This window comes from Myxocyprinus asiaticus, chromosome 25 (assembly GCF_019703515.2).
Source record: "Myxocyprinus asiaticus isolate MX2 ecotype Aquarium Trade chromosome 25, UBuf_Myxa_2, whole genome shotgun sequence".
NCBI classification, from domain to species: Eukaryota; Metazoa; Chordata; class Actinopteri; order Cypriniformes; family Catostomidae; genus Myxocyprinus; species Myxocyprinus asiaticus.
This window is the reverse complement of record NC_059368.1, coordinates 29,444,640-29,472,230: the sequence shown is the minus strand read 5'-3', so window position 1 is coordinate 29,472,230 and position 27,591 is coordinate 29,444,640. Positions and strand designations below refer to the sequence as shown.

At 39.3% G+C, this 27,591-nt stretch overlaps 1 protein-coding gene across 2 annotated transcripts; it reads right to left on the bottom strand.

Moving 5' to 3' along the window:
* igfbp3 (insulin-like growth factor binding protein 3) lies at positions 1–26,807 on the bottom strand. Of its 2 annotated transcripts, none has more exons than XM_051655814.1 (4): positions 26,223–26,807; positions 16,883–17,142; positions 16,611–16,727; positions 1–1,702 (listed from the first exon to the last, which is right to left on the bottom strand). In XM_051655814.1, the coding sequence occupies exons 1-4, from the start codon at positions 26,572–26,574 to the stop codon at positions 1,556–1,558; spliced, it is 876 nt and encodes a 291-aa protein (XP_051511774.1). In that variant the 5' UTR covers positions 26,575–26,807; the 3' UTR covers positions 1–1,555. The 2 variants fall into 2 exon arrangements, with proteins under 2 accessions (XP_051511774.1, XP_051511775.1); XM_051655815.1 differs by having other exon boundaries at positions 2–1,698; positions 16,608–16,727.
* Between the last annotated feature and the right edge of the window lie 784 nt (positions 26,808–27,591).

Here is a 27,591-nt window from a genome sequence, read left to right as displayed (position 1 = left end):
TGCTGTGGCTGATCGATATATATATATATATATATATATATATATATATATATATATATATATATATATATAAAATAAAACACAAGTACAAGTTAAAGAAGGGGCAAATAGCTAAACAGTCTTTCATGCTCTTTCCCCATAATCAAGTCAGATAATTAGCACCAAACATTTTGTTTAGTCTCTTTTTTGTTTGTTTTGTTTTAGTTATTTGGGAAGGGGTTGAGCTTTTAGCTGATGCTATGCTAATATGTGGGCTACCTCTCTGACACAATCTATTTTTCAAGTCTTTCTCAGGAGGTCAGTTTCGAGACAACACCACAAGCCATGTAATTCAAATCAGTTGTCTAACACGGAAGCCATGTTGGACTGTAGCACGGGTTTCATTAAGGCACTGATATCAAAACCTGCCTGGAAAGTAGCTTCAGACTACAATGATTTTGCAGCGTTAATTCAGGGCACTGTAGCGTTACGGTTACATTCAAACCCATAAAAAATACATAGCGATACATGCTTTCAGCAAAGGCCTTGAAATGTGAAAGACAATGATGGCCATATTCAGCATCTGGAGTATCAATCTTATGTTCAAAGTGCTTACAATGTTTTGAAAGTCTGGTGAGATAATGCCCTTGTGGATAAATTTTAGGGCCCATATCAATCCAAGCCACGACTCAGTCCCACTAACTGAATATAAGACCAGTAGGACATAAGAACTACACAAGCTGCCAGCTCTTAGATGCATTACTTGGGTATAAATCAAAAATTTTCAAACAAATATATACGGTAGATGCAAAATAATGGAACAGAAAGAAGATATTCGCATTGAACTTAAAAATAATCCTGGTATTTAATAGTTTACAAATTCAGTTCTTAATGGTTGAATTTCTCTATAGATCAACTTTTTGAACTATTATTTGAATTTAACTATGTTTGTTTGCATGCCAAGGCTATAGTAAAAGGCTGGAGTATGTATTCAATGAGGGGCCAAAGTGCATGAAGTGCTTGTGCTTCAGATGGAGTCGCTGGCAAGAGCTGCCTAGTGCCACTGAGCATGCCCAGTTTAAACGACGCTACACCAGGATGGCAGAAACAGGAAGTGGGACTAAGAGAGAGCTGCTGATTGTTATGGCAGAGAGAAAAACACACTGTAGCAGGAGAGAGAGAGGGCTGGCTACCTATACACACTCAAATGCGCACAGCATGAGTACAAAAACATCCCTCAAATACGTAAGAGGACATAAGCTCGGACTTACACGGTGTTACCGAGGGCTGGATTTTGTTTGCGAGTTGAATTTTGCTTGTACGTTCGACTATGTTCACACTTCCCTCTTGGGAAACAGTCCAAACAGAAAAACACAAATAGTACAGATCACACTCTCTCTTTCTCCCCACTCCCCTGAAGTGTAAAGTGTAAAGTCACATGAGTCTGTGCCTCAGCATACAAGTGTGGAGGTCAGCTTTGGGACAGCACCTTGAAAAATCTCCCCACACCATTGATGTTGTATTCATGCAGTTCTTCAGGGGAAACATCCCTCTTTCTCCCCCTGTTTTCACCACTCTATCTCGCTCTCCCCCTCACTTCTTCTCCAGGTGATAGCAGTGGACTTGGCCTTTCTCCTTGCCATCGAAGCCGGGTAGAGGCTGTCCATACTTGTCCACGCACCAGCAGTAACCTCTTCTGCGTCCCTTGGATGGACTGCACTGTGGGGAGAGTGGGTGAGACAGGGGGAGAAATGCATAACCATATGATATTTGGAACAGGTATATGCAAAACAGAAAACATCCTCCAAATGGAAAAGGCAGTGCCATAAACACACATTTATCATCGCATCGCACTTATGTGAGAGAGAGTAACACGGGTACTACAGCCAGAGAGAGGAGAGAAAGAGAGACAGAGGGAGAGAAAAAGGAGGATTGGGGTAAAAGAATGTCAAAGGGGATTCAAGGTGAAGTATATAAGGAATAGAGAGAGCGAGTGTGTGTGTATCTTAAAGGGTTAGTTCACCCAAAAATGAAAATCCTCTCATCATTTACTCACCCTCATGATATCCCAGATATGTATGACTGTCTTTCTTCACCAGAACACATTTGAAGAAAAATAGAAAAATATCTTAGCCCAGTAGATCCTTAAAATGCATGTGGATGGCGATTTCTCTTTTGACGCTCCAAAAAACACAGACAGTCAGCATAAATGTCATCCATACGACTCTAGTGGTTAAATGAATGTCTTCTAAAGCAGTGTTTCTTAACTGGTGGGTCGCGACCCAAAAGTGGGTCACAAGTCACAAGTGTGGATGGCAGGGAGAGAACAATGCCACGGTAATCTCGCGTTCAGCTAAGGGCTTCTCGTGTGCACTGCGAAATTTTCGTGGTGCGATGAAAGCTTTTGTGAGAATGTAACGGAACCTGCTCGCACTAATGATCTGCTCTGATCTCTGGCACGTGCACGCAACAACCGGGCTCCCTTTGATATTGCGGCACGCAGACCTATGGAGGAAGTAAAACCTCTCAAAAAGTAGGCAGTCCCGATATGCTAAACTGCAATGAGGAGGAAAAGAGCAACACTGTACCTGTGCCAAAAAACACATCCCATTACATATCTTCACCTTTACAAAATTTTTCCACAATTTTACAGTAATAAAAGTAACTGCATATTTTGAAAAAAAAAATTCATGTTAAATAATCTATTAGACCTCATTTTTATAACAACAGTGGCAGTTGTAGTTAAAATTTCTAAATGTGTTTCGGCTACTATTTTCTTTTCTTCATAAATGCTATATTATAATAATAATAATAATAATAATTATTATTATTATTATTAAGACTAGCTACACTGACCTAACCAGGTCAGTGTAGAGAGGTAAATGAGAGGTAACGAAGAGCCATCCATGGTCTTACCTGTGATTATATGTCATTATTAAGTTTTGCAAATTATTAAGTTTTCCTCCTGTGTAATGTATGTTCTGTTTGAATGATGTTTAAAATTAGGAAATAAATGGGATAATAAATATAATGGGCTCATATAAATAAATAGGCTCTTAAATTTTTCAAAGAGGGGAGAGAAAACCACTGTTATAAAGCGACATGATCCCCTTAAGAACTTTTTAATTCTAAGTTGAACTCTAAGTTATTGCTTCCATTCGGCAGCGGTATGTGTGTGTGATTTAATCGCATTGGCATGTTCATGCAAGAACTGACACACATGCGACATACCCGGAAGAGCAGCACTGTTTACAACTGAGTAGGAGGAGCGCTGTACAGAAGCTTTGTTGGTTTTGGTTTAGATCTGTATTTGTATATGTTTGTTTACTCACAATGGTGCATTTGTGTGCTTATCTTGGATGTCTCGATCGAGAGAAGAAGGTGAAATTACGTCCGTAACATGCCAACGCGAATGCGTCACACGAGAGACCACGTGAACTCCGCCCTCTCGTGAAGTTTACCGGAAGCGATGGTTTATAATTAAAAAGTACTTAAATATTGATATTATTATTTTTTTTTTTTTTTTCACACCAAAAATGATTGTGTCACTTTAGAAGACATTAATTTAGGTGTATCGATGATTTGTATGCTGATTGTCTGTGATTTTTGGAGCTTCAAATATCAGATCACCATCCACTTGAATTTTAAGGACCTACTGAGCTGAGATATTTTCTATTTTTCTTCAAATGTGTTCTGGTGAAGATAAAAAGTCATACACACCTGGGATATCATGAGGGTGAGTAAATAATGAGAATTTAAATTTTTGTGTGAACTATCCCTTTAGTAATCAGGTTCTGGAGTAATATATTACATACAAGATTTTTTTTATTTTATCATGTACTGATGAGTTCACACTTTACAACCATTATTTAAAACATTTTGGTAACACTACAATAAGGTTGTATTTGTTCATATTAGTTTGCTACATAACATGAACAATTATTTTACAGGACTTATAAACAATTTTGGTTAAAGGTGCTATATGTAAGATTGACAACAAGGGTTTGAAATGGGTACTGCAGTCCAAATTCAAAATATTGGAGAGTTGTCTGCCCCACCCCAGACTCAAGCTCATGTGGGTTGCCAGAATGTTTTAAAGGATTTCTGGGCTTTAAGCTGTCTCCATCTTCCAAAGGCATCTCCAGTATTTATCCTTGTTTTACTACGCCTCTGGTCATGGTGGTTTTTAGACAGATGGCGAGGCTTTTTAGGCCGGGTAGAATCTGTTATCTCTGATCCAGTTCGTTGGCAGGCTTCCATGACTGCAGCACGCAGTGTTGTTTGCCTGCAAACTTGTTCAGATCTGGCAACCGGCGGTGTCGAAATACTATTGGTGAGTGGACAGTGGGCGGGATCACACAGGCCAAAACATAAACAGAAATTCCGGAGGTAATGGAAACTTCAAAGTAGAATATACTGGCTGTAGCACTGTTATCGGAGAAGCCAGTATTTCAACTTAGCATGTTTCCTAATTCTCTAATAACATATTATGGTCATTTTATGATTTAGTACAGTAAAAATATTACATATAACACCTTTAATGTTAATTTCAACATATAGCCAACTAGTAAATTTTTAAAATCAATTTTTATTTGTTAACATTAATGCCTTATGAACTAGTTTTAAAATATACATAATGCATGTTATGACCAGTGGAACCGTAAAATGAGCTTATTATTAGTTTACATCCAAAACTTGGGAAGTTGTCATGTCCTGCAGTGTAACATGCTATACTCTATTTAAAGCTATTTTAAACAGCATTTTGCTCATTCTTTCAGAATTTCAGAACATGCATGCAACATTTTATGAACTAAAAATGAGAAACATGAAATATTTGTACTTTTGAAAATTCTTTTTCATACTGCAGGACTGTTTAAAATGAACTAGTGAAGGGAAAAATGGTTAAAAATGGTTAAAACTCAGTTTTAACTAAGATATACACTTTTCTTTATGCATTCATGTACATTTTATTTTAGAATCTTAATGTTGATATGAAAACAATGCCTTTGGACATTTCTTATCTTGTTTGACTATATAGTTATTCCTCCCACTGTCTGTTTCTCAGTCTTTTAGCAGTGAGTCGGAGACATGTGCAAGTCAAACATCACATCTAAGTTGGAAGAATTCATGACTGCCATTCACAGTGAGTGTGTTTGAGAAATATAAAAACCAATGCATTAAAAGGAATATTCTGGGTTCAGTACAAGTTAAGTTCAATCGACAGCATTAGTGGCTTACTGTTGATTAACACAAAAATTACTTTCAACTCGTCCCTCCTTTTCTTTAAATAAAGCAAAATTCTGGATGACAGCGACTCAAAATAGAAGTGAAAGGGGCCAATCCGTTAACATTAAAATCCTCAAAGTATAGCAACAAGACGTAAACAATCTGTTAACATGGTTTTATTGTGATAAAATCACTAACCTTTTCGGTGTAAAGTTATATCCAATTTTACCACTGCGTTACCATGACGACATAACGCTGCAAACCCTAAAACCCTAAAACGACCATAAAAACGGTGATTTAAACAACTTTACAACTCAAACAATAACACAAAATAACAAGTTTTAACAGAAGAATTAATGTTTGTGCTTTTATAAAATTATAAGCTTCATATTTCTGCTTTTAAACCCTCCAAAAATTGGCCCCATTCACTTCCATTGTTTTTTTTTTGGAAAAGGTGGGACACGACTAATATTTTTTGTTCTCAACATTATGCCACAAATACTGTTGATAGAGCTTAACATGTATTGAACCCGGAATATTTATTTAAACAACTGTCTTCAGTGGTTTGGGGGCATTTAACATACACAGTACTGTAAAATGATCTGGAGTGTGTACTTTCTTTACATGCAAGTTTTGACAACTTGTAAAAGTTATTATCGAATTGTACTATTACTGCAGACATTCCATTTACACTTGACCACATAAATGTTTCTCCACAAAATTACTATAAATCTACTATTCCAACGCTACATGCAAATATAATAAAGTTCATTTTCATGATAATGCTAATGTTGGGCAGTGAAATTTTGCTTCATAAAAACGGATGCGGCAGTTAAATTTGCTTCAACAATTGCAGTAAAATAGGCTTTGGGCGACCAAACTTCTGTATGCTAATGTAGTTCTGAGCAAATTTTATGTATGTGGCCTGAACAGCAAGATAAATTTACACTTGGCTGAGTCGCATCCTGTATGAGTGAGTATCCTCCTGAGGTGGTTTGATTGAACAGATTTGTATCTGCCCCAAATGAGTCTTGGAGAGCTTTTACACTTGGTCTTCCCATGATCATGATCATTAAAACAAATGAAGTGACAAAGTGTAAATACCCCCTTAGTTTAGCAGGTACGAGAGGCTTAAAAGTCACGGTCCGCCTGTTGCTGAAGAAATTGTGATTTTTGTGTTCATAAAAACAGTTAAAAGTGAGAAGGTAAATTTAGCCAAGCTAAAATATTTGCCATGGACTGTTAAAGAGCTTCTAAGCCTATTTTAGGAAACTGGCATCCACTCAAAGTCATCTGGAGCTTATTATACTACACAGGCAAAACAAACACACTCATACACACACAAACAAACACACACACATACACATATTCTAGGGTGGTACATTCATTAGTAAAAATCTATTCCCTCAGTCACAAGGGAAAGGAGAAGAGAGAGAGAGAGAGAGAGAGAGAGAGAGAGAGAGAGAGAGAGAGAGAGAGAGAGAGAGAAAGAAAGAAAGAAATAGAGAGAGACAAAGAGAGAGAGAAAGAAAGAAAAGAAAAAGAGAGAGAAAGAAAGAAAGAGAGAGAGAGAGAGAGAGAGAGAGAGAGAGAGAGAGAGAGAGAGAGAGAGGAAAGATAAACACATTGTGAGAGGAAGTAGATGAGTCAGAGAGATCAGTGAAAGAGAGATCAAACACGGTTTTATTGAAAGAGTACCAAATTAAAATACCTCAAGCAGAACAAGAGCAGTCTGGGAATTAAACCTGGCCTCTAAAAGGGGCTGCTTTAAATGTTACACTCATCCTTTCAATTTCAATTGTCTCTTGCTCTGCACCCACTTCATCTCTTTGCTATGTCAAATATTTGCCTAAATAAGTAACATATCTCTTTTAAAAGACTTTTTAATAGTTTGGTTTTGAGCTCATGTCTGTGTCTGAGATAAGAATAAGATTAGTGCACAGGAAACACTTAAGTTGTAAATTATGATGTCCCGGAAAAAAGACGTCATGCCACTCACTTGTAGTGTACACTGAAGGTGCGTCAACAAAGCGTTACTACATGGGTGGTGAGTTTCCTAATATCTTGGATCATTAAAGAAATTAGCATAAATTTATATTACCACTAGCAAGTTAGATTCTCACCTTCGTGAATTTGAAAAACATGGGTGAGATGGGCTCGTGAGAGGAACTCAATGAACAGCTTACTTGCATGTATATGAGCCATGATAAGAAGTGACAGACTACAAAATTATTAAAAACAGACTGATCACTCTGTGAATTCGACAACAGTAGGTTGAAAGTTCTGCTGCTGAAATTGGTCTGTGCTCACTGAAATTCGAAGCATTGCCCCCAGTGCCCAAAGTTGGGAGTGTTGTTGAACATATGGACACTTGTGAGCTCCAGTTTCCAAGCAAAATGTCCACAGAGTGGCACCAAAAGGGAGTTATTTTTGTAGTTGACATGAACCGTGTCACTCAGGCTGCTCGCAAAACATGCTAACAGTCGCACCACAGGAAAAGGTAGAGACATTTTAATTGAGGGAAAGCTTTCTGATGGAAGATGCTGCTTGTCAATAACTCAGCAGAATGGGGTTGATGTCAAGGTACCGGCACATTTGGTACTAGCAACGTGTCGAGTTCCTCTGCGATCACGTTGCAAAAAACAGCACTACTTTGTATTACATTGCACTTTTTTAATGGAAATATTGCAAGTAATTGAAATTACACTGTTAGGTCTTAGCATAAATTTCTTTCAGTGGCATATGAGTCGGGAGATCCACTAAAACTGGTGCTGGATCTAACTGTGGAGGAGCCGGATCTGGATTTGGCTTGTTCTGGCACAAATTAAGCCCTGCAGGGAACTGTTTGGTGCCGAGCTGCAGTGCGTAAAGGGAAAGTTTTATTCAGACTGTTTAGAGGCAAGAGATGCTTACTTTCTAATGTAAGTGGGATGACAAATGACAAAAGCTATGTATTTTATTGTAACATTGGGTTCTAACCAAGCAATAAAAGCTGTCCCTTCAATGTAACTCTAGGTTTTTGTCCTAACCAGCCGTTGCTAACAAGCGATGAACGTAATTTTGTTGGTCACAGGGTTTCTATTTTTGTGAGTAGCCCCGCCCACAGTGAAATCTCGTTGGTCCGAAATCCTGCTCCGAATAACCATGTTACATAAGTAGTCATCAAATGTTCTGATTGGCTGTGATAGTCTCATTTCACACAATGTTTTCACTTTCAGTGCGGACAGACAAATTACTTTGCACCTAGTTAGGACATGGTGTAGACCTCTAACCAGCATCCAATAGGGCCCGACAGTCAAGTATGTTACACACAGTGGTGGAAAGAGTACTGATGTTTTTTTACTTAAGTACTGCTACTGAAGAAATAATTCAGTTGAGAACAAGTAGAAGTACTGAGAAATATCATGACTCAAGTAAGAGTAAATAAGTAGTTTGCCAAAAAACTACTCAAGTAATTACGTTACAAGTTACTTTATGAAAATTATATTATATATCGTATATACGCTTCCATTTTTAGAACACAAAGACATTTTTGTTCTTGAAAGAACTTGATGCTTCCTTTCACCAAGGATGCATTAAATTGATAAAAAATAAATACTACCCGTGATGGCAAAATATACTGTGTCACCTATTCCTTACAAAAGCATTCTAAAGTGCTAATTTGGTATTCAAGAAAATTTTCTTATTATTGGAACAATTGGAAATGGTGTGCTACCACGCAGAAATCACAATACAGTGTCCCCCCCACCCCCACACACACACACACCCCACCCCCTTTGCTGAGATATTGAGTTCTTACAAGTTGCTTTACACATGAAAGTCAAATTTTGGTTTTAAAAATAGGAAAAAAGAAACATTTCTCCTGAAATTCTATTTTCTCCTGAAGTCTATTTTTTTAGAGAGATGAAGGCTATTCCATGCATTACTGTTTTGAAAAAAGAATCTCTAACCAGGATAGAGAGGGAAGTGGACAGCCAGATGCACAACAAAAAGACAATTAAATCAGTCTCTAGTTTGAGAAACAGACTCCTCACAGGTCCTAAACTAGCAGCTTCTAAACGCCAAAGACCTGCATTGCTGCAAGAGGATTCTTGGACAAACAGAAAATTAAGAATACATTTATTTAAATAGAAATAGCCATTTGTAACATTCTAAAAGTCTCTAAATTGTCTCTAAACTACATAATGTGCATTGTGACTGAAACTTCTTATTTCAGGTTTATTCTAATTCACGTATGTTTAAGTTAACTTTGCAAAAGTAATAAATGTAATATCATAGAGGAAGAAATGTATCCTCTATGATATTGCAGCAATTATCCAGATACGGAATAATGGAGAATATTAAGCAAACTGTTATCATACCAACTGAATAAAATAAGGCAAAAATAAAAATTTCACACAGTGTTTAGTGAGAGATATGATTGATTGATTCAAACACTGAAAGTGGTTGTTCTGAATATGTATTATTGTATTACAGTTGTAATAAAGTCTTAATTAACATTATGGTTATTTAACATATTGAGATATTATCATTAAGTAAATTGTAGCTTTTGGTTATGTTGTTTTGTTATTTCTCATACCTTCTTTATATAGCATCCATCCCTTGTGCACTTTTGACCTCTAGCGGGTGAGGCTTTTCAGACAGATAAACAGCAGCACAGGGCAGGGAAGTACAGTGCAGCACTGTGAGCGAGAGTGTTACCCGCTAGAACAGTTTATTTTGAACAAGAGGGGCGAATGGTTACAGAATTTAATGCGGGAGTACAGTACTGAACTGATGCGGATTGATAGAAGTGGAGAGCCCGTCTGTGCACGCAATGATGCGAGGAACGGTACGGCGGGAAAAAAAATAATGTTCAGTGAAGTCAAAATAAAGATTGCAATGTATGTAATTGTAACTATATCAGATATTGTTAATAAAACAGGAACTCCTTGCGTGGGCATTTCTTTCCCCCCATATTTTGAATTTCGTTGATATTTTTGTCAATTTCGGTGGAATTTTTGCCCCGAGTCCCCATTAATTTCTGACACTACTGGCATTATATCTTTCTAAGGTATTTAAAAAGTTTGTTTTAGACATATAGTAGCAAGTAAACCAGATAATCCCACATATACTGTATGTCAAACTACATTGTGTTAATGTTTGACACAGTAAAAACATTGCCTACCTTGAAAACAAGTGAAGTTTGATCAGCGGTTAAACATGTTCAGACGGTTCCCTCGTACCTGAATGAACGACTCCTTTCCAGAATAAAATGAAATATGCAGAAAATCACAGAATTACAGTTCTTGTACAGTGATAGGGCAGAAAGTCTTGAAGAAGCTAGAGAAGAGAGAACCCCGGCAGCAGTTTATGCAAGCTGCTGTGCTAATAATGCTGTGCCCTGCAGGCTTCCGTCGTGCCACGCACAGCGTGTTTTAGCTTATAAACAGATTTAGCACTTATAATTTGCCGTTTTCTTCTTCCCAAAAAACATCCCAAAAATTCAGAAATATTTTTTTTTTTTGTACTTTGTAATTGTGGTGAAAAATAACTGTAGCAAAGTTGAATACTTTTTAATCAACTCAAGTACTATTATTTATTTATACTTAAAGTACAAAAAAATTGAAAAATGTCCTCAAGTTCTGTAACGAGAGTAGCTATAATTCGTTACTTTCCACCTCTGGTTACACATTACGATACATCCATTAAAAACACAGAGCAGCTTAACTGATGATTGATTACCGCATGAGTGTGTGTGCACGTGTGTGAGTTTGTATCTCCGAGATATATATTCAAGGGATAGGGCACACCCCTGTCAGCGTGGTGACATTTGGAGACTGTAACACAACGGACCTGTGTGAGTGTGTATGTTTATGTGAGAGAAGGAGAAAGAGAGCATGTGTGTGTTTGTGTAACTGTGTATGTATATGTCACAAAGCAACCCTCAGTCAGCACTGGCCCATAATGATGCCCTTATGGGCAGCAGGAAGGCGGAAGGGCATTAAAAGCAGCCAGAGGGTAAACACAGACTCATAAAACACACACACACACACACACACACAATATGTGAATGCAACAACTGCATGTAAATAAGAACAGTGGTTGTTTTCTTTGCCAGACTATGAACGATGTGTGTATGTCTGTTTGTGTCTGTTAGGTAGCATGTAGTTTGGTGTAGACGTCGCTGCCCTGAGAGTACATGATCTTTATATAGTAATTTTGGTGTAACAGCAATCTCAGAAACTACAAAAACAGCTTGTATGCATGTAGATGCATCACCAATAAATTAAATTGTCATAATTTATACACTCATGTTGTTTGAAATCCATTTGACTTTCTTCAATGGAGCACAAAAGGAGAATTTAGACAGAATGACAGCCTCAGTCACCATTCACTTTCATTGTATCAATTCTAATTTTTGGGCATCCAATCTGAAAGAGATGCAATTGACAGTCAGGAAAGGTTGTTGAGAGTGCAACAGCCTAAATCTTTATGTAATGTAAATAAGTATCTATGTGTGTGGGGTGGGGGAGTCTATTTGTGTGTAAGTACTGTATGTTTGTTCATATGTGTTCGTGTTTGGATCTCTGGATCATTCTCAGAATTTCTGGCATTCTCTTCTCATCTCTCATCCAGCATCATGGAGACCCCATTCAGCTTAAGTGGACTTCTGGCCCTGGAAGAGCCAGCAGATCAGGGGGAAAAGCAAAGCTCCAGCCCAGTGCAGGAGTACTGAAACCTGGGTGAGAGAGGAGTCTGGCCTGGGAGGAGGGAGTGGCACTGGCCTCCACTAACACACTGAGCCAATTCATATATTCAAGGCTGAATTTAGCCTGGATTGGACTCTGCTCTCCCCGGGAATGGCCTTCAGACACAAATACCCCCACATACATACACAAACGGTCCCATTACAGGGCTTATTCTGTGGAGTGTAGGGACCCCCAGGCACCCAGGACATCTATAGTTCACTTATGAGAGTATGTATGCAAAGGGCTTGTGCATATTTGTTTTTGATGCCGAAATAAAAATGATTGCAATCTCAGGGTCGACCGTGACTCGGGCTACAGTTCAAACCTCCCATAGCCCTTTTCCACCGAAATTGAAATGGTTCTCGTGCCGAGCCTGCGCTCGGCTGGTTCACAACCAGGGCAATCTGGAGCCTATCATAAACCGGCCACACTTTTCCACTGACCTGAGAGCCAAACGGTGACATAACGGGTTACTGTCTAAGTGGTAGTTTCACGTGACTACATCAAACATAAACAAACATGGCGCACCACAGTGTGTTTGTATACAGCTTTTACTCTTGTTTTTGAGGACATATTTGAACATACGTATTAATGCAATCCATCATTATTACATTGCTCAACAAGATTGTCAGAGACGACATCTAAGCTAAAGATGACAGGTAATGTAATTACATTATATTGTATGAACTATGGCTTAACTAGCTAAGTTCTGTAAACTGTTACAGTGGAATCATTATTAACATTGGTGTAGCAGATGGTTATATTTGGATTTTTGCCATAGCATATAATATTATTGATTGAGAATCCCACCGTTTTCCTTAACAGATAGCCGCGATCTTCCAAACGTATTGAGTAACTGGTCAAAAATCCCCTTACAGTACAAAACAATGCACAAAATAAGATTACAACAGTAAGAAAAGCTAACAAAGTTGGCAAATATAACAACTTACTGAGATCAGCTGCAGAGGACACCAGCGATTCACTGTTTATCACGAGTGTTACTGGCTGAATTCAATGCCCCGGTTACTTAGCAGACTGGTCGGTGTCTGAGTACAAAACATCGTTGCTCTGTCCACTGTCACTTTTGCCTGTGTCCTTCTTATGGTCCCTGTACTCCCTTAAGTGTTTTTCAATTTGTTTATGATTTGGTCATTTGTCCGATTGAAGGCAGCATGCATCATTTCGTGCTGTATCTTCATTCTCATAGAGTATTTTTTTCCTTTGCGATCTCTCTAGTTTATCTCAGATCTTTTTAATTACCATATTGCAAGTAGAGCACTTGTTTCATCGTGTTACCTGAATGCTTTTATGTCTGATCATTTTGTGTTTTTTAATTTTTTTGTATTGTTGTTATAGAGCGAAGAAATACTCCTTACCAGGTTTTCAGCCCTGGAACAGCCTTTTCTGGAATGGAAATGTGGGGAACAGTTCGAGAATTCGCACCTGCCCAGGAACCCGAACCATGTCGGTGGAAAAGGGCTTCCAGATGTAGGCAAAGCGATTTCAGTTGGAATCTGATCGGCTTGATCTTCATTAGGGACAGTCTCATGTGTGGACCCAGCCTGTCCTGCAGATGTTTCTCTACCGCAAGCAGAGATCCAAGCAAAGGAGTTTGAGCTTACCAAACAAATCAGGCTGTACAGGAGAGGATGGAGCTGATTTTTTGCACTCATGTATACAGCTTGTTGCCGGTGCTATAAAATCAACTTATGCACGATGATTAGTTAATTAATTGACTTTTTTATTAAATTTTTTTTAGGTTTGTACCCCATTTACCTGAATGGCAGGGTTTCTCAATCCTGGTCTCCTTTTTTCTGATACACCAAGTTCAGGGGTGTGTCTCAACTCGCTTCTTAGCTCCCTATGTCGTGAATCAGTATATCGTGAACACAAATTCAGGCACTGGTAAGGGTGTTGATCCAAATGAACACAATTACGAGGTTTCACTTTTGAACGCAGCTGGTATTAATCATTAGCAACATCGCTGAATAAATAACATTATTTTGAATTTTCATTGTACATATTATAACGTACAGTGTTATTATGGAAGACAAATAAAGAAATTAGTATTTTTTAAGCTACCACTTGTTTCCCTTTCATGCACATTATGGTTAAAAGATGTGCTCGACTTCTAAAGACTTGAGAGACTCCAGAAGACATGAAGGCATTTTTGGTAAGAGAACATAATGAGCAACGATGCCCCCTGGTTTTTATGGTGCATTCTATATATTTTTAGGGAGCGAACATTATAGTGCACTGGAAGGATTTCGGGGACAGCCCAAGAACTGGCCAACTACCTGGTCAGTGCCCTGACTACTGAACTAGGGAGCTGATTGAGATGCACCCCATGTCTTGCAGCCTAACTACTCACATAAAGGAGGGTATGGAGAGGACAGAAAATATTGGTTGCTTTGGACTGTCCAGTCATTTCAACTTTGTTTTTCTATTGTAGGGCAAAAAAAAAAAAAAAAAAACTAGAAATCTGTGTGAAATGTTACATTTTAGCCTACTTCATCTTACATCAATGGATCCACCTATTGGCTTAAAGAACTTGTAATAGGTACTCTATTGAATCTGTTCACCAAAATATTAGTTCAGATTAGTTCTCTGATTCGTTCATTGAACATTTCTGCAAATTACGCTTTTGCACCAGTAGATGGGACCAAATGACCGTCTTTTACACTTTGAACTAGGAAAAAGCAGAGTTATTGCTGATCGGCAATTATTAAGTCTAATTATCGTTTATTAAAATTTGCGTGTCTACAGTTCTACTTAGAGACTTCAGCAATGCAGAGTGTCAACAACAAAAGCATATCTATCATATTGTGAACTGCTGAGCATGACTTTTTATCAAGCTGAAGCTATACAAAAAAAAAAAAAAAAAAGACAATGCTAGCCTGAAAAACATTTATGAGTTTCAATAAAGTATGTGTGCCATTGTAATAAGTTGTTTATAACTTCATTTTATTCATAATTCATCCAGCCCATTGTTGAACGAGATTGTGGAATTGAACAAACGGCTTGCCTCCTCCACTCGATTAATCGTTCAGCAGATCCTTGTTAATGATGACTGATTCATGCATTTCATTCGTGAACAAGTGTACCAGTACGTTCAGTTTGTTCCTGAATGAGACATCTCATCTTGTGCAGACTCAAAGGACCGAATCGAACTTCAGAAAAGAGGCATATTCGTTCAGCGGGTGAAACCAATGATCCTTAACAGCCCGCACTCGAATGCTATTGGCTCACGCTACAGTCAGTCTTACAGGCATGAAAAGCCACCAAAGCAGTCTTGCGCTTCCAGTGCGGGCCGGTCGAAACATTTTGGAGGGCCGTTTTCTGGCCGTGGGCCTCCCTTGGGGACCCCTTGTGTAATGAAAACATTAAAATTTGTCTCCTTGCGCTATAGAAAAATGTTTAAATGTCAGAGCATTGTGTGAGGAACAAGGCGAGAAGTACAGTAAGTGTTTATGCCATTTAACTCTTGATTTGTGTGAAAGGGAATGAAAGTTGTTGTTATAGTAACTATAGCTACAGTTTTAGCTAAAGTAACATGATTCTATAAGACCAGGTACGGAACCACAGTTCCCCAATGCTTCTTTATTCATTTCTGTGAAGCCCTTACATCTCCCTTATAATCTCATGCAAACTATCTGCAAAACCCTCGACTCTCACCTTGAGGCTTTGCTGAATGCCCTTCTTGAAATATCGGACCTGAATCTAACATCACTTTCACTCTAATCAGAGATCCCAGCCCTAGAGCCCAGCCGTTTTTTCCATCCTAAAGACCCCAGTACCTCGAATGGACCCATATGTTCAATAGACCCACATGCCATCTAAACATGTGTGCGGGTATACTGTATGTGATGTATTTTTGTGTGTTTATCAGTTAGTCCACTCTTACACAGACAACTACAGTACAGAGGTAGCTTCTACACCCTGCAGCTTCAGCATGTGTTTTACATTGACTCTAAATTCTCCCCTTTTGTTCAAATCCGTTTCAAAACACAGCTCTCGATGTCACCCAGTATCAAATAAATATTGCATAAAATCTGATTCATGAAGACAATTAGACCTTCCGGATCGCTGTGGTATCAGTACAAAATGTTTTCCATTCTGAAAAACCAACGGATAATCTGTCTACCCCAAATTAACCCAAACTCATTAGGGCTATTCAGACAGGCCCTTTGGCTCATACTCTTAATAGGGGGTTTGTGGGTGACTCACAAATTTCCATGAATTCCATTTGCCCCCGCCAACTTCCTCTCTTGTTCAGACTCACTGATGCACCCTGTCAATTGAGGAAACAACACATACTTTCGTGTGCCAGCATGTACATACTGTACAAAAAGGCCCCCACCCAGTTTCCCCCATTGTACATATACACAGACACTTTTCTAATACTGTTTTGACAGTTGCCATGACAGTTACTTCTCATCTTTTAAAAGGGTTGTGTTGGAATAATGGTTTGAGGATCTGGGCTGATAACACAAAAGGTTTCACGTTTTATCCCCAGTAAGTGATGACCTAAAAATACGACCTCTGTTTTCCCCTTGAGCAAGGTACTTAGCCACATGGGGGATAGACGCTGTAATTGGTGAAATGCAGGTTACTTTATATAAAAAGCATCTGCAAAAGGCAAGTCAAGTAACCTGGCTTAAAGCTAATTACCTGTTTTTTCTTGTAGAACCCCCTTTGGTCACAGTTTGGAATGCGGAAGCCTCTTGGGTTCAGCACGTTTGAGATCTTAAAAATCTTCAGAACACTCTCCATCTCCCGGCGACATGGGCCCTGTACAAACACACACACAACACATGCAAAATTTCATTAAAAAAAAATAAAAACTCTACATACAAGCACATCAAGAGACGTGAGACACAAAAAAATAGAATGGGAATAGTACATAATGTCCTCCAGCACATGACGGAAGTACAACAAGTACTTACATACTCAGTCTCTCTCTTCGACTCCAGACTAAAGTTGTGAATATCTGTATGGACCACGCTGGAAACTTGCTCGAATTTATAGCTCTGGGTTTTTTTGGTTTGTTCCTTTTGGATCACCCCCAGTTTTGTGTGCACTATCTTTGGCGCCCCTTGTGTGTCCCCGGATACAAATGTAGTCTGCTGGAACGTCTCGGCCCCTTCTGTGCCTGTTGCCTTGGTACCATTGGAGATAGGTTCCTCTCCTTCCTCCTCAGGGTTATCTGAATCATAAGAGAGGATGAGATGAGGGTGTATGAATACACCTGTAGACTGCAAAAAAAAAAAAAAAAAAAAAACATTTTCCTAATCAGGGTTTTTTTTAATCTCACTTTCCAGTAAAAATATCTAAAAGATAGTCTAGAAACATTAGTAACACTTTAAATTAAGATTCTATTTGTTAACTTTAATTAATGCTAGTGGTCAACCGATATGAGTTTTTCAATGGCTGATGCCAAAACCGATATCTTGGCTGATATAAATGCAGATAAACATAATACAATTTAATAGCAAGTCAGGTGTACACAAAATGCACTCAGTGACCACTTTCTTAGATACACATGTACACCTACTTATTGATGCCATTATCTAATCAGCCAATTGTGTGGCAGCAGTGCAATGCATAAACTCATGCATATATGGGTCAGGAGCTTCAGTTAATGTTCACATCAACCATCAGAATGGGGAAAAATGTGATTTCAGTGATATCTACCATGGCATGATTGTTGGTGCCAGACGGGCTGGTTTGAGTATTTCTGTAACTGCTGATCTCCTGGGATTTTCACATACAACAATCTCTAGAGTTTACGTAGAATGGTGCCAAAAATTAAAAAGATCCAGTGAGAGACATTTTTGTGGACGGAAATGCCTTGTTGATGAGAGAGGTCAACGGAGAATGGCCAGACTGGTTCAAGCTGAAAGAAAGGCTATGGTAACTCAGATAACCAATTGTAGTGAGCAAAATAGCATCTCAGAATGCACAACATGTCGAACATCGAGGTGGATGGGCTACAACAGTAAAGACCACGTTGGGTTCCTCTTCTGTCAGCCAAGAACAGAAAGCTGGGGCTGCAGTGGGCACAGGGTCACCAAAACTGGACAGCTAAAGACTGGAAAAACATAGCCTGGTCTGATGAATCTCGATTCTCGAGGTACACAGATGCTCAGCTCACAACACGTCGAGAATCTGAGATACTATTCTGCTCACTACAATTGTACAGCGGGGTTATCGGGGTTATTGTAGCCATTCTGTCAGCTTAAGGCAGTCTGGCCATTCTCTGTTGACTTCTATCATCAATAAGGCGTTTCTGTCTGCAGAACTGCCACTCACTTGATGTTTTTTTATTTTTGGTACAATTCTCTTTACACTCTAGGGACTGTTGCGCGTGAAAATCCCAGGAGATCAGCAGTTAAAGAAATAGTCAAACCACTGAAATCACATTTTTTCCTCATCCTGATGGTTGATGTGAACATTAACTGAAGCTCCTGACCCTTATCTGCTTGATTATATGCATTGCACTGCTGCCACACGATTGGCTGATTAGAAAATCGCATGAATAAGTAGGTGAACAGGTGTACCTAATAAAGTGGTCACTGAGTGTATATAAAGTGCAACAAACACTAATTTTATGCTAGATTTACTCAACTTTGCATACATTTTAAAAGGAAAAACCTTGAAAACAAAAAGTGTTGGTCAAATCTATTGATTGATTGGAACTGACACAAGGGAAATCATAAACTAACTATTTTTTACAGCATTTATTAATCTTGGTTATTGTTCATTAATAAAAATACAAGTGCTCATTGTTTATTCAAGTTATAATGTATTAACTAATGTTAACATATAACAAGCAAAATTGCGAGAAATATTAAGACATGTTTTCAGAGAATATTTCTTGAATAAAGTTTATTTTTCTTATCCCATTGACCAAATTGAATGAGGTTTAGTGAGGGACTCTGTCCCTCAGAAAAGGCTTTTTCAGCTTTTTGTGCTGTCTGATATCTGTTTTACAAGCAAACATGAGCCATAAGATGAATGCCTCATCAACTAAAAGTCTACAAGCTTATGTGAGAGAGACTGAGAAAAATGCAACAGGAGAGAAAGAGATATAGAAAGGGGGGGATGGGGAAGTGGAGGAGTATTTATAGTGGCCTGAGTTAGAATGGTTGCAGGCGGAGGACAGACCACCTGACCCGAAACCCAGAAACCAAATACGGCTGCAGGACGAAACGATTGCCTGCCTTCACTAACATGGTCCGGGAGTATGGTCTAACCAACATGGTGCCTCATGGTGCCCAACTGAAGACATTGCTGTGGGTGCTCAGAAACTCTATTCAATTCAAATGTGGTTTAAATCTGGTAATAACCAGAATACCAAATACATGAACCCCTCTTATATCCAACTAAATAACTGTATTAGAGCTGTATCACTAGTTCATTTGTAGCCTCAGTCACCATTCACTATTGTTGTATAGAAAAGATACAATGAAAAGGAGTTGTGACTGAGGCTTACATTCTGCCTGACATCTCCTTTGTGTGACCTATCCTTTTAATTGCACTTGATGTCTTAATACTGGACTTGTATTCTTAACTTCCAGCTCCATTAAAGAAATAGTTGACCCAGAAATTAATATTCTGTCATCACCCACTCATCCTCATGTTGCTCGAAAAAAGTATGATTTGTTTTAAGTGGAACCCAAAAGGAGTTCTCAAGAAGAATGTCCACGCTGCTCTTTTCATACAATGAAAATGGATGATGACCAGTAGCCGCGGCCCACGTATTTTAAGTCAAGGCCTTCAGTGCGATTCATGCCATTAAGAAAACACAGTTTCACAATGAATAAGACACCGTAATCATACATTACGTGGCAGTCAACTAATAATACCAATTTAAATTTTAAAAACACGTCCATGCACGAAAGCCAGAACCAATGAGGTCTAATACCAAGAAAAAGCTCTCTAATAATATTTGCGATTTAAATTTGGTTTCATCAGGGTACACGGTTACTTTTCAAAACTTGATCCGACACTGAATGCTCAAGCAGCCTAATTTACACTTAGAAAACTCCTGATGTTGCTATAAGTGCAAAAAGCACTTACCAATTTGCTTGAAGTGAAAATCAGTCCTCCTTTCCTGTTTAATTAATCAATTGCATGATCATGTAGAAAATCTTAGGTTTTTAAATCTATAAGGATCTCTTTCTCAACGGCAATAACAGCAGTGATGACAGCCAACTCGTCAGCAAGATCTTGCGCTTTTCGCTTTCAAATTACATACATCACTTAAAGCGTGATTGCGTCACTCAAGGCCAGCTAGAAGGCCTGGACTGGGACATATCCTAAAGACCACACCCACAAGAACAAATAAATAAATCTGATTGGCTGATGAATCTGAAAATCTGAGTTTAGATGCCTATTCACTGCAGTGTTGTGGGATTCTGTGGAAATTCTGAAGGCCTGACGGGGTGGAGCTCAGATTTGCATGCTGCTTCGGCTAAGGAGCTCGGCTTCGGGCATGCGATTTGTGAAACAGTTGTCACACTTTGCTTGTAAGCATTAAGGAATAAATTCTGATTGGATGCATTTTTTTGTTTTTGCTATTTGTTTGTAGATGAATTAGGAGTGGAAAGCGATTGAAAATACATAGGCAAAAAGGTCAATGAGAATGAAAGGATGCATGTTACGCCAGTAGAGAAGGCTTTGCTGGCCCTGAGAAATCACCACTGGTGACCGGTGACTGTCAAGCTTCGTGAATGCAAGATTTTAATGTGTAGAAACAAGAATGGGATTTGGAAGCTAATGCAAAAGGCAACATTTGCAGTAACTAACAAATTCAATTTGGGTCTGTTCCTCACACAAAGCTGCCATATGGCTTTAGAAAATGGATATGCCATGGTGGTCGACTGATTGACTAATCGTCCAACAACTGAGTAGTTGATAAGTGGGGTGGACTTCTAATATTACTGTTTTTAGTGGTGGTGTTTTTGATGGGAGACGCATTTCTCAAATTAACTGAGAGACTTCTTGGAGAGCGTTTTTGCATGAATATAGCTTCCTGTGCTTAAAAGTTAATAATAGTCAGCACTAGTGTTGTCACGATACCAAAATTTCAGTAGTCTGTACCGATGCCAGTGAAGTTTCACGGTTTTCGATACCAATATCGATACACAGAAAAAATATGCTAATATGATAATGTGCTATTTAAAGTTACATTTCAATGTAAATAAGAAATTAAAACAAATGCATGTGTCCTTCAAGTATTTCTCAATTAAGTATGCATCGCTTAAGTGTTTAAGTAAACAAATGCTGTGATTTATTTATATAAAATATAGTTTGAATGTGCTGTGCGCTGCACAGTGGATGAGTGCTCTGATTTGACATCTCATATAACACACAGTGCGCATGTTTCTGTGGAGTTTGAAGTTATGAGCGGTCGGATTCACACATTCACTTTAAAGCATGCTGCTCATGCAGACTAAGACTGCAGTCTTTTGCAGTTTAATAATCACACTAGGACATGGGGCCTGGGTAGCTCAGCAAGTATTGATGCTGAATACCACCCCTGGAGTCGCGAGTTCGAATCCAGGGCATGCTGAGTGACTCCAGCCAGGTCTCCTAAGCAACCAAATTGGGAGGGTAGAGTCACATGGGGTAACCTCCTCGTGGTCGCGATTAGGGGTTCTCGCTCTCAATGTGGTAAGTTGTGTATGGATCGCAGAGAGTAGAATGAGCCTCCACGTGCTGTGAGTCTCCGAGGTGTCATGCACATCGAGCCACATGATAAGATGCGCAGATTGACTGTCTCAGAAGTGGAGACAACTAAGGCTTGTCCTCCACCACCTGGATTGAGGTGAGTAACCGCGCCACCACGAGGACCTACTAAGTAGTGGAAATTGGGCATTACAAATTGGGAGAAAAGGGGATAAAAAGATAAAAAAATAAAAAAATACAAATAAAAACAATCCACACACACTAGGACATATCACAATTTTAATTTGATTCATTGTGCATTAATTTTTCCCCCAAATATGTCAAATTTGTGTGTGAGCATTTGAAAGCAGTCGTGTGTCATTTACAGAGCACACGGGTATCGAATTGAGTTGGTGCTCGGTACTGGTACTACTGTTAGATTAATTCTCCCTGACAAAATATATCCACTTGCATGTCATTTTAAGAAGAAAACTTCTGCCTATAATAAGCAGACAGCAATCCAATGGGCACTTATTTTGCAGGATAACTTCATCACTCCTTTATAAGTGCCTTTGAGCTACTATTTATAGACATGATGTCCCAAATTGCACTCTAATCTCTGTTTTCACTAACTGCGTGGTCATTTCTCAAATGCGAGCAAAAACGAATGTTAAAGGGTCCAGCGAGGAGTGCATTTGTCAGCTTCGACAAACGCCAGGCGAGAGTGCTGGGGGAAGATGAATTACGGCAATGTTTAAATATGCTGTCTTCTTGGGGTTTTACAACTCTTGTCTGTTGAATATATATTCCCTCTCTAGCAGTACAAAACAAAGCAGAGTCCTCGCAGAAACGAGAGACTAATAAACAGCTGGAGCATACGAGAAAGAGATATTTAGAAAGAGAAACAAAACAGGCCATTAAAGACAGAAAGTGAGAAAAAAAGATGGGAAGGGAGAGCGTGGTAGGACAGGACTGACATCAAGAGATGGATGACTGTTCAAGAACTAGAGTCCGATAGAATAATTTGAATAGGACAGAGTTAAGCAGAGAGGAAGAGTTAAAAGGGTAGTTCACCCAAAAATGAAAATTTTCTTATCATTTACTCACCTTTGTGCCATTCCAATGTATGATTTATTTCTTCTGCAGAACACAAACAAAGATTTTTAGAAGAATATCTTGGCTCTGTAGGTCCATTCAATGCAAGTGAATGGTTGCTAAACTTTGAAACTCTAAAAAGCACATAAAGCAGCATAAAAGTAATCCATACTACTCCAGTGGTTAATCCATGTCTTCAGAAGCGATATGATAGGTCTGGACAAGAAACAGATCAATATTTAAGTCCTTATTTACTGTATATTTACTTCCCTGCCCAGTAGGTGGCGATATGCACAAAGTATGTGAATTGCCAAAAACACGTGGACGTGAAAGTTAAAGTGGAGTTTTATAGTAAAAAAAGCTCTTAAATATTGATCTGTTTCTCACTCACACCTATCTCTTTTGCAGACATGGATTTAACTACTGGATTACTTTTATGCTGCACTTCAAAGTTCTGGTCACCATTCACTTGCATTGTATGGGCTTACAGAGCTGAGAGTAAATGATGAGAGAATTTTCATCTTTGGGTGAACTATTCCTCTAAGTGAAAACAGATTTTCTATGTGTGTGTGTGAGTGTGTGTGTGTGTTGTGCGTACTTGTGGCACACCAAATACTCCTCTGTAACCATAGCAGTTGCACTCCAAACCAGAATTAAACCATGCCTTTGTTGGTCATGACATAACAACATCATCAACAACAACAACAACAGCAACAACAACAACAGCAACTTGAACAAGGTAAGTAATTGTAATGACGGCATTTAATGATGGCTAACAATGTGTAGAACATGTTGATGCCTGTTTCCCCAGCATGACCCTCGGTCCCACACACATAAACAAATCCAGGCCGGAGGAAGTGAATATAGGGCCATCCAATTCAGGAACTTGGAAAACATCAACATTTAACCCCAAAGTAAACTTTTATAACTTTTTATGGCTTTTCCCAGCACCTAGTTGCCTGTTTTGAAATCACTCAACCTCACGTATTTGTTTAATACCAAACGAGCAAACAATTTAACATTCTGGCATGAGTGCGAATGAGAAGTTAAAAAGGATGCAGGGAGGAAGAAAGGGATGTGTGGCTTTTTTTAACGTGTGGGGTCGTTGCAGCTCCCCGCTTTTGCCAATAGGGGGATATGGGCAGGTGAATTAAGTCGCCACAGCCCGAGACGAGAACAAACCCACCTCTTCTGAGAAATCCGCACGATTAAGTATATAACTGCACACGCACAAACAACGTCATAACTCATAACCTCATGATCTTCATAGCGCTCTCTTCATGCCACCGTTCCCACCCAGAACCAAGCTGGGCCACACTGCTACCAAACCAATCATGCCCTGCAAAAATATCATTATTCATGTGTGGCAGAGCCATGGGGTGGAGCCATGCATGCCACGGCAATGGAGCCCTGCTCTCTGGTTGGCCAGAGTGTGTAATTACCATAAAGTCTGGTATGATGGGAGAGAAGCACTGAAAAAAAAAGCATGGGCTCAAATGAAAGGGCAGCTGAGGGAGAAAACATGAGGTAAAGCACTACTGTAAAATGCCTGGCGCCCCCTAACTGCTTTTTAAAAGTGACTCTAGGGCCTAACAATAGCCTTTGTATGTGTGACAATATCACGGTTGATTGCTTCAACACACTACTGTGGCTCTTTCAAATAACTAGAGAGGGTAAAAGAAATTAACTTGGGCAGGCTTGACGTCAGCTATGATTGAGAATGCCACTACTTTTTGCTTTTAGTGTGTGTGTGTGTGTGTGTGTGTGTTTATATATATATATATATATAAACACACACACTGATAATTTTTTTTTTTTTTTTTGGCTCAACAACCATAACAAATAAAAATAAATGGCTTCTACTCAGAAATGTACATATTCATAACATTTTTAGCTTTACTTTATTTTCATTAATGTGCATAATGCAAAATATCCTTTTTAAGGTGAAAATAGAGTGATGCATAAACTAAATTAATAATTGTGAGTTCCCTGAAATTCTTTTTTTTTTTTTAGTTTTTTAGTACTACTAACTCAAGCAATCAAGTACAGAACTGAGGTTATGGGTAATACCCATAAGCCCTTGAGCTTGAATAATTTAAGCATGTTTGGTCAAAAGGAACTTATGTGGGCATTTATTTAGCTTTTATTGAGACGTAATAGAGATTATAGCTGTTTTTGGTATTATTGATGTTGTTTTCTGTGCAATCCATGTCATTTTCCCATTTGCATATGAATATGCATAGCTGAAGTGCAGCTTTATGTGCACTTCTTTGGAGAATCAAGCTGAATGCCTGGTCTCAGTTATTATTTTCTTCAGAGCAAAATATATTAAGTAGAAACACTGATATAAATGTTAATTAAAAAAAAAAAAAATTGCTATTAGTTGCTAAATCTAATTCGTGTGACATAATTTAAGTAAATAAAGTTGAATGAACTGATATATATGTGTATATCTAAAAAAAAGTTGTCTAGTTGTGGTGATATAAAATGACCATAAGTTAAATTAACTTAAAGCGTAATGCCAAAATGCTACATATATATTTTAAGTAAATCTAACACATCTTTTTTGTCAGTGTTACTATAGTTTGGGGACAAGTGAACTAAATCTGAAAATGTCTCCCTTTAGAGACATTCCAAACAACCCATAAACAAACAAACAAACAAAACAAAAAAAGTATGTTTTCTATTAGAGCTAGGCTTAGTCTATTGTAATTATAATTAACTTAGAAAACCAACAGAAGTCTATGGTATGTCCCCATTTAGACAGCCAAGTATATGCGTGTGTATGCCCATAGCCAACAATTCACTTGGATGAATGTACTGGCCTAGGTGCAGATTCCTTAATAGTATTTTAACAGATGCACAATGAATGCTTAGGCACAGGTGGTGCTCAGTCTATAATCTATTTCAGTAATGCTGAAAACCCACAAGAACGCTTTGGGAATCAATGGCAATTATTTCTAAGCTAGCTGCACATTCTCAATGGACAGTTTAGGAGTCCCTGAGCCAGTAAACAGCAGAGAGAGCATCATTCACAAAACGGTGATCTCCTCTCTTCTGCATGGACTAAATATAAACGAATGTGGCATTCTTAACGATTGGGTTGGTGAGGCCAAATTTTAGTGCGCACACACATATACACGGAGCGGTTTCTCTCTCCATCTCTGGGCGCGCTCTATCTTAGTCCGCTGTAGCAGAGCCTCGAGCAGAAGAGAACAACGGTGGTAGTGTGGGGCTGTCTCACGGTGGCTGGACTTCATGACGGCTGCATAATAGTATCAGAGGTCGCTGTGTCATGCAGGTAACCTAGTAAGCACCGTCTGGAGATTGTTAAACACATGCGCGCTAAATGTATTTAAAGCAACGCAAATGGCATATAGTGGTTGTAGCGCACAGTCAAACTGTGTTTCCATGCTGAATGTCTATGCCCGGACAGTGTGGAAAACGCTTGTTGGGAAATCGGAGTGATTGCTATTATTAAACATTTCCATGATCCCCACACAAGCCGTGCGCACTTACCGTGTACTACCTGCGGACGCACCGTAGTTTTGTTCGGCGCTTTTGCGCACACTCCCCGTCCCTCCAGCAGAGCCTGCAGTGGTTTGCTCTCCCCTGGGCGCTGTTGACAGCTCAACCCGGTACCGCAGCGTCTTGTGTACACTCCGCACGCCTCGTCCTCGCTCAGCGCGCACGTCATGCAGCACCCGCAGCCTGGTTCCTTTACCTGCTCGCAGTTCAGGGGCAGCGGCGTACACAGCACACGCGCCCCGTCGTCACACGGCTCGCAGTGGACCACGGGGCTGACGCTGTCGGCCAGCCGGGCGAATGCTGCGAGCAGCGCGGTCAGACAGAGCGCACACAGTCCCGTCATGGAGCCGAGGGGCTGAACGGACACACACACACACACACACCCACAGGAGAGAGATGCCTGGAGAAACTGTGCTCGGCGTCAGATCTACTGTATGATTAAACGTCTAAAGTGCTCTCTGCGTATGCCATGTGAAGATATCAGCGTTCCGACTTTCTCTCAGTGTGGACACTGGGTTACGCTGCTGTCACGTCGGTTTGACTAGGCTACGAACTGAACGATCGGGTCTCTCCATCTGTAAGTGAGTTTAAGGGGAACTTCAGCCTTTATACAGGCGGGAAGAGCACGGGCAGTAAGTCACTCCCCCGGTATGAATTATGTAGTCACCGATCTCGGTTTTAAGGAACCACGCGCAGCCTTAATGAAATCCTCAGCACAAGCGACAGCGGATGAAATACAGTGAAAGCGCACGGTTAGACCCCGCGCGTTTACGGGACATTTACAGTATGGATACTTGTTGCAACTGCCATAAGGTACTGTTGCGACTTGCGAGCGTGTCTAGGTTAGCAACACCCGTTGACGCCGAATAGGTAATGAAACTTTGTGCGAAATCCAGTCGAAAGTGATCACCCCTATGCCCTACTCACTTCAAAGCTCTTAATGTGGACTCTCTAAAGAGAGCATGGCATTTCAGTTTGAATGTACCCTTCACTAAATGTCTTGTAAAAGGGCCATTTGTGGAAAAAAATAAATAAAAAAAATAAGCCTTCTTACTTTCGTTTGGAACGACTCTTCGAGTGGCGTCCCCTTCCCAAAGTGCCCTTCAAGGGCGTAAAAAATGCCGTTTGGAAACGCCCTTAAAGTTACGCAGAATTCATCGTGGACGTTCTTAACGAAAACACTAACGTCATATTGCCTATTGACTAAGGGAAGTGATGGAGGTGGTTTTACGCGCGAGAGGTGTACACTCGCATGCCAGTGGTTTAACTTTGACAAATAAATAAATAAAAAATAACATAAATTAAAAAGTTATATATATATATATATATATATATATATATATATATATATATATATATA